We start from the raw sequence: 13405 nt of genomic DNA, 5'->3' as shown, positions 1-13405 counted from the left end.
AAATACCTTTCTCTCTTCCCCTCTCTGAATCTACTGAAGGACGTGAATAGCCTGTGTTAAATATAGAGAGTCTGGGAACATCAAACAAATGGGGAAAAGGAACCATATTTTGTTAATAAAACCAGTTGGAAATATGCTTGATAACGTAATGAGTATGGATTTCATTTCAGTTGTCATCTGAGACATTATGATTGATGACAGGACGACATAAACTGTACCTGGGAAAGTATCCACCCTCTAGTAATCAGAGTCACATGGAATTGTTATGCAATTGAAATGTTTGATATTGAAAATGTTTGTTAGGAGATGAAATGTAATTTTAGCTTCCAAACGAGAGAATTGGGTTTTCATAAGGAAAGTGCCCTGCTCGATCAGTGGCCCAACCCTGTGAAGAGACAGCGGTTATAAACGATGAAACACCTCCCTCCCCCTCTCTACTATATAATCCTTTGACGAAAAGATAACCAGATTGTTCCAGTACGGGAGGTCTGCAGCCTCTACGTTAGAAGGACACACATGTCAACTAAGCCAACCTCGGCGTGAGCTATGGTATGAACTGGTATGAACTTTGAGCTTATTCACTACAGAAGTGCTACTTCCTAGCCGTTGAGTTAGCAGCGGCCGCTGTAACGTGGGCTAGGGAAGGACGGACGACGGATCCAGTCTAACAGACGGACGAAGATACCACCACGTATCCAATTGACCACCAGAGACATTCTTCCGAGTAACAGGGAGATCTGTTGGCCAACCCGGCCAGCATCTACGACCAATCTACCGAAGCGCAGCTCAGAGTAAATATTTATTGCATTTTCCTTTTCCAAATGGGCGGTAATTTAGAATGCATAAGATAATGTATTTACGATAGCATAGCTGCTGTTTCTCTGTTCCTAAATCTTCCCGCTCTTTCATTCAAGCCCAACCCCCTTTCCTTTGTGTAACCAGCCGTCATATCTGTTCCGTCTACCGGGACGTTTTCTGTATGACATCATTGTATTCTGTGTATTTGTAATTCTGTGTGATTAGTTAGGTATTTAGTAAATAAATAATTAAACCCAATTTTGTATTGCTGATTCAACTTGTTAGCCAGGGTTCGTGAAGATAGCCAAGAACTTACAACTTTCATTATGAGACTGAAAATAAAACAAGGGTTAATATTGACTGCTATCGATGTAAAATATTACAAAGTATTTTAATAGTTTATTCGGAAGATAACGGCTCTATAAACGTTCTTCCGTGGTGCCCCGACTTTCTAGTTAATTACATTTACATGATTAGCTTAATCAGGTAATATTAATTACAGAGAAATCATTTTATAAGTTAGCATGTCATATCACTTAATCCGGCATAGCCAAAGACACGACAGTATTCAACACTATTATAAGCCATAAAATGCGCGTTCTTCCTATTTCCACTCAGCACTACAACAAGCACTGCAGCAGTAATGAACGAGTAGGGAAGCGAATCAATATGCTTGCGTTGTTGTTATTATTAGCAGCTTGGGTCTTTTTTAATATCAAGGAATATTTCACTTTCTCTGTTCATAGGAGTAACAACATGAATTTGTGCATGAGGCAGAAATAATGTGGTGTGACTCGAGTTTCGCCATCAACTGGAAGACGGTGTCCCTTTTTGGTCAGTGTCAGTGGAGGAAAGGGAGAGCGGAGGGATGTTGAGAGACGGACCCTCAGTCTGCTGCTCTCTCCCTCTGCTGACCATCAGATACAGGCACCATCAGCCCAGTAAAATAAAAAGCAAATGATTTAAATGTATGCTCACTCAGCTGTGCCTCACAAGTAATACAACAATGGATCTATTACCGGTGTGATCATATAGCCTACCTCAAATTTTGAAATATCATTTAAAAAAATGTCCCGAACAACAACGCATTGGCAGGTAAATTCAAGCAAAGCCAGTATGCCGTGATAATGTATTGGGCCTATAGCTTACTGCACAAACCCCATTGCTACAGTACTGTTTTGAATTGGTTAATGTTGCATAGGCTTACATTTAATAAAATATGTTAATAAAATATCAGAGCGGTAGATCTCAGCTTGCATTTTTACTCAGAAAGTGATCTTGACTCAGAAAAGGTTGGTGACCACTGTGCTACACAAACTAGGAGATTCACACTACCATTAGGGTGATGTCAGTAAGAATTACACTTAATGACAAAGAATGTCTCACTTCTCCTACTTACAAAGTCTGACTAATAAGAAATTAAATTACTTTACAAAATGGAATTAAAAAAAACATTACTTACACAAAGAATCCCCCAACGCCCTCATCGTTGAAGATTTTGGTGATGCTGCTGAACAGCCCCCTGTCAAAGTCAATCCCAGAGGAAACCAAGATGAAAACTTCAAATTAAACACAAATCACCCAAGTGTTAATCTTTTACAACTACATGTTTAGAACCTCTGAGTGCCTCTAATTAAACTTTGCTATCCATTCTATTACTTCAACTAATGTAGACCGCTAAGAATTTTTGCATAAACATTCTGTATTGTACCATGTCACTGTCAATGGAGTCATGAAGTTGCAGTAATGAAATGGACACTTTCTTGTCGATTATGACATTCATGCCAAGTGTTAGATGAACTAACATGACACTCATGACACACTGAGAAACTGAGGTATGCTGAGGTATGTCACACCTTACCTGTACTTGACTTCTCTCCCCACAAACTGAGCCATGCATCGCACTGAGATCACTGAAAAACAGGACAACAACATCAGGGGAGCAAACAGTGTTATCTGCAGGACATCACAAAGAAACCAAAGCTGAGAGCTAACAAATGAATGAGACCAGCAAATCTTAACTGTTACTAGAAAGCTACACTAACCAGGTTTCCATCCAACCAATTCATGCGGATGAATTAGAAAAAAACTCAAGGCAGGCCTGATGGAAACGGCAAATTTGTCAGCAAAATATCTGAATTAATTATGAGACAACTGCAGTGGAAACGCTGTTATGAGAAACTACTGATTTAATAACCATAAAAGGAGGAGCAGGTGTGTACCGATAGGACAGATGGGGAGTGAGTAGCTCTGTTTTGTACTGACAAAAATGTGGTTATATGTAGAAACGAGACAACAAAGTTTAAATGAAGCCTCTAAAATCAATACACCCCCAAGCAACTGGGAGAGAGTGAGTGATCACTTATGTACAACAGCGAACCAATCAAATCAAATTGTATTAGTCACATGCGCCGAATACAAGAGGGGTAGACCTTACAGTGAAATGTTTACTTACAGGCTCTAACCAACAATGCAGTTTAAAAAATATATGGATAAGAACAAGAAATAAAAGTAACAAGTAATTAAAGAGCTGCAGTAAAATAACAATAGCAAGACTATATACAGGGGTGTGCCGGTAGAGTCAATGTGCGGGGGCACAGGTTAGTTGAGGTAGTATGTACATGTAGGTAGTTATTAAAGTGACTATGCATAGATGGTGACAACAGAGAGTAGCAGCGGTGTAAAAGAGAGAGGGGGGGGGGGGGCAATGCAAATAGTCCGGGTAGCGATTTGATTAGATGTTCAGGAGTCTTATGGCTTGGGGGTAGAAACGGTTTAGAATTCTCTAGAACCTAGACTTGGAGCTCCGGTACCACTTGCCGTGCGTTAGCAGAGAAAACAGTCTATGACTCGGGTGGCTGGAGTCTTTAACAATTTTTAGGGCTTTCCTCTGACACCGCCTGGTATAGAGGTCCTGGATGGCAGGAAGCTTGGCCCCTGGGCCGTGCGCACTGCCCTCTGTAGTGCCTTGCAGTCGGAGGCCGAGCAGTTGCCATACCAGGCAGTGATGCAACCAGTCAGGATGCTCTCGATTTGGCAGCAGTATAACCTTTTGAGGATCTGGGGACCCATGCCAAGTCTTCTCAGTCTCCTGAGGGGGAAAATGTGTTGTTGTGCACTCTTCACAACTGTCTTGGTGTGTTTGGACCATGATAGTTCGTTGGTAATGTGGACACCAAGGAACTTGAAACTCTCGACCCGCTCCACTACAGCCCCGTCGATGTTAATGGGGGCGTGTTCAGCCCTCCTTTTCCTGTAGTCCACAATCAGCTCCTTTGTCTTGCTCACATTGAGGGAGAGGTTGTTGTCCTGGCACCACACTGCCAATTCTCTGACCTCCTCCATATAGGCTGTCTTAAAGTTGTCGGTGATTGTGTCGTCAGCAAACTTAATGATGGCGTTGGAGTCATGTTTGGCCACGCAGTCGTGGGTGAGCAGGGAGTACAGGAGGGGACTAAGTACACACCCCTGAAGGGCCCCAGTGTTGAGGATCAGCGTGCCAGACGTGTTGTTGCCTACCCTTACTACCTGGGGGCAGCCCATCAGGAAGTCCAGGATCCAGTTGCAGAGGGAGGTGTTTAGTCCCAGGGTCCTTAGCTTAGTGATTAGCTTCGTGGGCACTATGTTGTTGAACACTGAGCTGTAATCAATGAACAGCATTCTCACATAGGTGTTCCTTTTGTCCAGGTGGGAAAGGGAAGTGTGAAGCGCGATTGAGAATGAGTCACCCGCGGATCTGTTGGGGCGGTAAGCAAATTGAAGTGGGTCTAGGGTATCCAGGAGGATGCTGTTGATGTGAGCCATAACCAGCCTTTCAAAGCCCTTCATGGCTACCGACGTGAGTGCTACGGGTGGTAATCATTTAGGCAGGTTACCTTCGCTTCCTTGGGCACAGAGACTAAACACAAACAAAGCATTTGTGTTTAGTGAGTCTGCCAGATCAGAGGCAATAGGGACGAGCAGGGATGTTCTCTTGATAAGTGCGTGAACTGGACCATTTTCCTGTCATGCTAGCCATTCAAAATGTAACGAGTACTTTTGTGTTTCAAGAAAAATGTATGGAGTAAAAAGTACATTATTATCTTTAGGAATGTAGTGAAGTAAAAATACAATTTGTAAAAAATATAAATAGTAAAAAATATAAATAGTAAAGTAAAGTACAGATAACCCCCAAAAAACACTTCGGTAGTACTTTAAAGTATTTTTTACTTAAGTACTTTACACCACTGCCAACTAATTGCAGCATTGCCGCAAAAAATGGAAGAGGCAAAAAGTTAAGAACTTGTCTGTTGCATTAACCTCTACGGGATCGGTGTCTCTACACCAGGACGGTTGTTGCTTGGGTGCACTAATGTGACTAGAATGTCGTTGTAAGGACTTAGACATGTCTTATATGTGCAGAAAGCTTAAATTGTTAATCTAACTGTGCTGTCCAATTTACAGTAGCTATTACAGTGAAAAAATACCATGCTATTGTTTGAGGAAAGTGCACAACAACAAAACATTCACCTCTGGAGGTAAATAATGTAGTTACATTCAGTAATCTTGCTCTAATTTGTCATCCTGAGGGTCGCAGAGATAAAATGTAGCATAGTTTTGTTTGATAAAATTAATTTGTATATTCAAACGTAGGAACTGGGTTAATTTCACATTTCCACAAACTTCAGTGTTTCCTTTCAAATGGTATCAAGAATATGCATATCCTTGCTTCAGGTCCTGAGCTACAGGCAGTTAGATTTGGGAATGTCATTTTAGGCGGAGACTGAAAAACGGTCCGATCCTCATTAACGACCAAAATTGGTTAAAGAAAATTGTTAGGAATAAAAAAGTATACCAGTTTCATTTAAGAACCAGAAAAATGACAGCTGTGCCATATAGATTGCAAAATAGTTGGGAAGAGATTCGATGTACCGATTCTATGCACATGGTTTATGAACTGATACACAACACCGGATTCAAAACTCAATTATTATAATTATTGCAACCAATAGAATGTTATATACTGTATATGGGGGATACAACCATCCCAGTTCGACAGATTTTGCTGCAAAGAGACAATCATTAGATCATTTTTTTGGTGCATATGTAGCTTGTTTTTGGTAGCAAGTTCAGGAATGGCTAAAGAATTGCAACATTTGCCTGAGGCTAACTATGCAAATAGCAACGATGTGTGATTTGTATTTGTATTTATCATGGATCCCCATTATCTGCTGCCAACGCAGGATCTACTCTTCCTGGGGTCCAGCAAAATGAAGGCATTCACAACACACTGTGTGCCCTCAGGCCCCTACCCCACCACTACCCACATATCTAAAGTACAAAATCCATGTGTGCGTGTGTGTATACTGCGTATGTTATCATGTATGTGTATGCATGTGACCGTGCCTGTGTTTGTGTTGCCTCACAGTCCCTGCTGTTCCGTAAGGTTTATTTGTATCTGTTTGTTTTTTTTAATCTAATTTTACTGCTTGCATCAGTTACTTGATGTGGAATAGAGTTCCATGTAGTCATGGCTCTATGTAGTACTGTGCGCCTCCCAAAGTCTGTTCTGGACTTGGGGACTGTGAAGAGATCTCTTGTGGCATGTCTTGTGGGGTATGCATGGGTGTCCGAGATGTGCGCCAGTAGTTCAAACAGACAGCTTGGTGCATTCAACCTCTCATAAATACAAGTAGTAATGAAGTACATTTCTTCTCCACTTTGAGCCAGGAGAGATTGACATGCATATTATTAATTTTAGCTCTCTGTGTACATCCAATGCCAGCAGTGCTGCCCTGTTCAGAGCTAATTGCAATTTTCCTAAGTCCCTTTTTGTGGCACCTGATCAGCAGTCCAGGTGTGACAAAACTAGGGCCTGTAGGTCCTGCCTTGTTGATAGTGCTATTAAGAAGGTAGAGCAGCGCTTTATTACGGACAGACTTCTCCCCATCTTAGTTACTGTTGTATCAATATGTTTTGACCAAGACAGTTTACAATCCAGGGTTACTCCAAGCAGTTTAGTCACCTCAACTTGCTCAATTTCCACAATATTTATTACAAGATTTAGTTGAGGTTTAGTGAAGGATTTGTCCCAAATACAATGTTTTTAGTTTTAGAAATATTTAGGACTAACTTATTCCTTGCCACCCACTCTGTAACTAACTGCAGCTCTTTGTTAAGTGTTGCAGTCATTTCAGTCGCTGTAGTAGCTGATATGTATAGTGTCTTTTCTCAAAGCCAGTGGCATGTCATTAGTAATGACTGAAAAAAGGAGCCTAGACAGCTGCCCTGGGGAATTCCTGATTTTACCCTTTTTTTACGTTGGAGAGGCTGTGTTCTGTTAGACAGGTAACTCGTTATCCACAACATAGCAGTCGGTGTAAAGCATACGTTTTTCCTGTAGCAGACTATGATTGATAAAGTCAAAAGCCGCACTGAAGTCTAACAAAACACCCCCACAATCTTTGTATCATCAATTTCTCTCTGGCAATCATCAGTCACTTGTGCAAGTGCTGTGCTTGTTGAATGTCCTTCCCTATAAACATGCTGAAAGTTTGCTGTCAATTTGTTTACTGTAAAATAGCATTGTATCTGGTCAAACAATTTTTTCCAAAAGTTTACTAAGGGTTGGTAACAGGCTGATTGTTCGGCTATTTGAGAAAGTAAAAAAAGGGAGCCTTACTATTCTTAGGTAGCGGAATTACTTTTGCTTCCCTCCAAGCCTGGGTGCACACACTTTCTAGTAGGCTTCAATTGAAAATATGGCAAATAGGAGTGGCAATAGTGCACGGTGAGCTGCACATAGTGGACTTCCTCCTAGGGCACACCGTGCTAACAGTATAAATCTGGTTCATAGGCAGATGATTACTATATAAGATAGCTGTAGAATCAGCAGAGGCATTCAGGGCAGTTAGAGGGACATACAGTGACGGAAAAAAGTATTTGATCCCCTGCTGATTTTGCACGTTTGCCCACTGACAAAAGACATGATCAGTCTATAATTTTAAATGGTACGTTTATTTGAACAGTGGGAGACAGAATAACAACAAATAAATCCAGAAAAACATGTCAAAAATGTTATAAATTGATTTGCATTTTAATGAGGGAAATAAGTATTTGACCCCCTCTCAATCAGAAAGATTTCTGGCTCCCAGGTGTCTTTTATACAGGTAACGAGCTGAGATTAGGAGCACACTCTTAAAGGGAGTGCTCCTAATCTAAGTTTGTTACCTGTATAAAAGACACCTGTCCACAGAAGCAATCAATCAGATTCCAAACTCTCCACCATGGCCAAAACCAAAGAGCTCTCCAAGGATGTCAGGAACAAGATTGTAGACCTAGACAAGGCTGGAATGGGCTACAAGACCATCGCCAAGCAGCTTGGTGATGAGGTGACAACAGTTGGTGCGATTATTCGCAAATAGAAGAAACACAAAAGAACTGTCCCTCGGCCTGGGGCTCCATGCAAGATCTCACCTCGTGGAGTTGCAATGATCATGAGAACGGTGAGGAGTCAGCCCAGAACTACACGGGAGGATCTTGTCAATGATCTCAAGGCAGCTGGGACCATAGTCACCAAGAAAACAATTGGTAACACACTACGCCGTGAAGGACTGAAATCCTGCAGCGCCCGCAAGGTCCCCCTGCTCAAGAAAGCACATATACATGCCCGTCTGAAGTTTGCCAATGAACATCTGAATGATTCAGAGGACAACTGGGTGAAAGTGTTATGGGCAGATGAGACCAAAATGGAGCTCTTTGGCATCAACTCAACTCGCCGTGTTTGGAGGAGGATGAATGCTGCCTATGACCCCAAGAACACCATCCCCAGGTGGAAACATTATGCTTTGGGGGTGTTTTTCTGCTAAGGGGACAGGACAACTTCACCGCATCAAAGGGACGATGGACGGGGTCATGTACCGTCAAATCTTGGGTGAGAACAACCTTCCCTCAGCCAGGGCATTGAAAATGGGTCGTGGATGGGTATTCCAGCATGACAATGACCAAAAACACACGGCCAAGGCAACAAAGGAGTGGCTCAAGAAGAAGCACATTAAGGTCCTGGAGTGGCCTAGCCAGTCTCCAGACCTTAATCTCATAGAAAATCTGTGGAGGGAGCTGAAGGTTCGAGTTGCCAAACGTCAGCCTCGAAACCTTAAAGACTTGGAGAAGATCTGCAAAGAGGAGTGGGACAAAATCCCTCCTGAGATGTGTGCAAACCTGGTGGCCAACTACAAGAAACGTCTGACCTCTGATTGCCAACAAGGGTTTTGCCACCAAGTACTAAGTCATGTTTTGCAGAGGGGTCAAATACTTATTTCCCTCATTAAAATGCAAATCAATTTATAACATTTTTGACATGCGTTTTTCTGGATATTTTTGTTGTTATTCTTTTTTTTGCTAAAAGTATCTAACTTATAATCTGTAGAAACTATTGCAATAGAAAGGTTCAGAACTTTTGTGAAACATCACAGCACCATTGAAAATATATGGCAAATAAGAAATCAAAACTGGATGGTGTTCAGAGATAGCTGGGAGGGGTTGAGCGGAGCGGAAGGAAGGGACTAAAAACAAGATAACTAATGTAAAATACAGTGCATTCAGAAAGAATTCAGACCCCTTGACTTTTCCACATTTTGTTACATTACAGCGTTATTCAAAAATGTTTTAAATATTTTTTCCCCCCTCATCAATCTACACACAATACCTCATAACGACAAGGCAAAAACAGGTTTTTAGACCATTGTACCTTACATGGTGAAAAATACACTTTGATTTCATTGAATATTTGACCAGGGGCAAATCTGGTGTTTATAATATAGAATTCAAGCTATATTAGATCAAATCCAGACAGGAACTATTTAGCAGGCGACATAAATTATACATTCGATAAGATTGACAGACGTAGCAACAAAAAAAAGGCAAATTCAAGGAACCTCCATAGGCTGAAAATTGTAATCTCTACAAATAATTTTACAGGACACCTGGAAATTACTATTCCCAAATACAAAAGACTATTCCTTTTTTCTCAAAGTAAGAAAAGCCATCCAAGAATTGACAACATTTTTATTTCCAAAAATAGATATCACATAGTGATCAGATCATTCTCCAGTATCATGCTTAATTACACCAACAGAAAAATACACGTAGTGACAGAATATGGAGAATGAACAGAGTGCCTCTTCAAGAACCGAAATGTATTAAATACACAAATGGAAAAATAAAAAACCTTTACCATTACAAATGTAGACATGGAGCAGTGGACACCAAGGCATTCCTAGTCGATCACCAAACATAAAAAATAAAAAAAAACAACGATAAAGCCTTGCATTCATATTTTATTTGTTTCGCGCTTTTGGCAGTAGCTGCACTTGATTCAGCAGCCCTAGTGCCGGGAAGGCAGTGTTCCCATTTTCAACAATTTCATGTGTCTGAAGGTAGAACTCCGCCTACACGGCAGGTCCAGTTAGCAAATCAAGTGCACCTATAGGCCTACAACTGGTCAATCAGATAACTGTGCAGACACGGTGATCTGAGCTTTCTCGAGCCAAAACGAACAGCAAAGTTGATACTGGGAGATTTCTAAACTTTTAAAACCATGACTAGAGAGACTCAACAAATACAGCAACGAGCTGCTGTTTTTTTTGTTGAGTAAGTTCAAGTTGTTATTCAGCACTGACAACACTTAAGCCATAAAATGTGCATTCTCCTTACTTCCACCCAGACAAAAAACAGCACTGCAGCTGCAATGAATGAGTATAGCAAAGAGTTCCAATAAGCTTGTGTTGTTATTAGCGGCTTGAGTCTTTTTTAATATCAAGGAATATTTCACTTTCTCTGGTCATAGGAGTAACATGAATTGGAGCGTGAGGCAGAAATGCAGTACGACTTCAGTTTTGCCATCAGTTGTGTCCCCTTTTCTCAGTGGAGGGAGGGAGAGTGGAGGGACGTTGAGTCGGGTGAGAGGCAGCCTCACCTCTGCTCTCTCCCGCCCTCCCCTCAGACCAGTAAAAAGTATTATGGTCACTCAGCTGTGCCTCAAATAATACAACACATGATCCATTACCTGTGTGATCATATACCTAAAAAATGTTTTAATATAATTTCTAAAAGGTCTGAGAAAAACATTGGCAGTGCAATTCAAGCATAGCCTATACGCAGTGATAGTGTATTGGGCATACTGCACAAACCTCATTGCTACAGAACTCTTCAACTGGTTAATGTTGCATAGGCTTACGTTTTTTAAGTCATGTTTAAAAAAAATCTGAGCGGTAGATCTTGGCTTGCATTTTGACTCAGAAAAGTTTGGTGACCACTGACACAGGACAGAGGAAAGCCACCCCCCGATATAATTTGGGATGCTTTTAAGGCATAGATTAGGGGAATAATAATCTTATACTCGGCAAAAGTTAAATCTGAGTTAGAAATGAAAACGTAAGAAAAAAAAAGAAAAAATGTCAAGAAGAAAATACAATTTCTGAACTTAAGCAGGAATATGATATTTTACTTTTGAAGAGAGACAACAACTACAGGTTAAACTCAAATAAAGCATACTACTTAACGGCATATAAACCTGGTAAACATCTCACAGCCCTCACAAAATGAAAACCCACCAAACCAGTTATAATTTTAAAAAGGTACAAATGCATTAATTAGAAACAACGCAATGAATAACATTTTTAAAAGCTACTATGAAAATCTATACAACTCCCAATTAAACAAAAGTTGTACTGATCCTACAGCCTTTAGACTCAACAAGCTGAAGCAATTATCAGCAGACAAAAATATATTTAAAAAATAAATAAAATCACTAAAAACAGAGATCCCCCCCCCCAAAAAAAAATATGATACACTGTTAAAACATTCGGGTGGAGAAAAGCATCAGGAGTGGATGGCTTTCCCATAAAATTCTATTTAACATTTTGGGACAGAGTAGCGCCTCTATTTACACAAAAGATAGCACACATGCCACTCAATTCAGAGCTTCCTAGTTCAGTGACACTTATTGCAGTTACACTGAGCAAAAATATAAAACACAACATGCAACAATTTCAAAGATTTTACTGAGTTTCAATTCATAGAATGAAATCAGTCAATTGAAATTAGGCCCAAATCTATGGATTTCAAATAACTGGGCAGCCATGGGCCCACCCAGTGGGGAGCTAGGGCCAGCCAATCAGAATTACTTTCTCCCCACAAAAGGGCTTTATCTTTTTTGGGATAGGGGGCAGTATTCAGAAATTCAGATGAATACGTGCCCAAATTAAACTGCCTGCTTCTTGGGCCTAGAAGGTAGGATATGCATATTATTAGTAGATTTGGATAGAAAACACTAACGTTTCTAAATCTGTTTGAATGATGTCTGTGAGTATAACAGAACTCATATGGCAGGCAAAAACCTGAGAAAAAAATCCAACCAGGAAGTGACTTGTAGTTTTTCTATCTAATTCCTATCGAAACTACAGTGTCTGTGGGGTCATTTTGCACTTCCTAAGGCTTCCATTGGCTGTCAACAGCCTTTAGAAACTTGTTTCATCCTTCTACTGTTACTGGGCAGAGAATAGGAGCTCAGTCAATCAGTGGACTGCCTGGGACCAGTGAGTTGTTTACTGCGCAGGCACATTGACGCGCCACACCTTCTTTTTCCTCTGTAATGAATACGCTATTGTCCGGTTGGAATATTATCGAAGTTTTATGTTAAAAAGACCCTAAGGATTGATTGTAAACATCGTTTGACATGTTTCTACGAACGGTAATGGAACCATTTGACTTTTTGTCTCTGGTTTTATGCTGGTGCGTTATGCCTTTGGATTAGTGATCTGAACGCATAAATATGGAGTATTTCGAACAAAAATAACATTTCTTGTGGAAGTGGGAGTCCTGGGAGTGCATTCCGACGAAGATCAGCAAAGGTAAGGGAAGATTTATAATACTAATTCTGAGTTTAGTTAACTCCAGAACTTGGCGGGTAACTGTATAGCTTGCTTTGATGGCTGAGCTCTGTACTCAGAATATTAAAAAAATGTGCTTTCGCCGTAAAGCTATTTTAAAATCTGACACAGCAGTTGCATTAAGGAGAAGTGTATCTATAATTCTTTCAGTAACTGTTGTAAATTTTATCAACGTTTATGATGAGTATTTTTGTAAATTGATGTGCTCATTCACCGGAAGTTTTGGTGGGAATACATTTTCTGACCATCACGCGCCAATGTAAAATGGGGTTTATGGATATAAATATGAACTTTATCGAACAAAACATACATGTATTTTGTAACATTGAGTCCTGGGAGTGTCATCTGATGAAGATCATCAAAGGTTAGTGAATCATTTTAGCTGTATTTCTGGTTTTTGTGACGCCTCTCCTTGCTTGGAAAATGGCTGTTTGGTTTTTCTTGTCAAGGTGATGTGCTAACATAATCTAATGTTATGCTTTCGCCATAAAGCCTTTTTGAAATCGGACAATGTGGTTGGATTAATGAGAATCTTATCTTTAAAATGGCGTATAATACTTGTGTGTTTGAGAAATTTGAATTATGAGATTTTTGTTGTTTTGAATTTGCAGCCCTGCTATTTCACTGGCTGTACCGCGGATGTCCCAGAGAGGTTATTAAAGACAGAAATACTCCTC

General features: G+C 40.5%; 1 protein-coding gene across 4 annotated transcripts in view; it reads right to left on the bottom strand.

Annotated features, from left to right (window-relative positions):
- Nucleotides 1-13405, bottom strand: part of LOC106566941 (mitochondrial carrier homolog 1) — a 44799-nt gene that overhangs the window by 23878 nt on the left and 7516 nt on the right. For all 4 annotated transcript variants that reach the window (XM_014135605.3, XM_045693344.2, XM_014135607.3 and 1 more), the window contains exons 6-7: nt 2660-2711; nt 2261-2320 (exon numbers count right to left, since the gene is read on the bottom strand). In XM_014135605.3, the coding sequence (XP_013991080.1) occupies nt 2261-2320; nt 2660-2711 (112 nt within the window). The remainder of the gene's footprint in view (nt 1-2260; nt 2321-2659; nt 2712-13405) is intronic.

Source organism: Salmo salar, chromosome 13 (assembly GCF_965601325.2).
Source record: "Salmo salar chromosome 13, fSalSal1, whole genome shotgun sequence".
Classification (NCBI taxonomy): domain Eukaryota; kingdom Metazoa; phylum Chordata; class Actinopteri; order Salmoniformes; family Salmonidae; genus Salmo; species Salmo salar.
The sequence above is the reverse complement of the archived record's forward strand: the minus strand, read 5'-3'. Positions and strand labels throughout refer to the sequence as shown.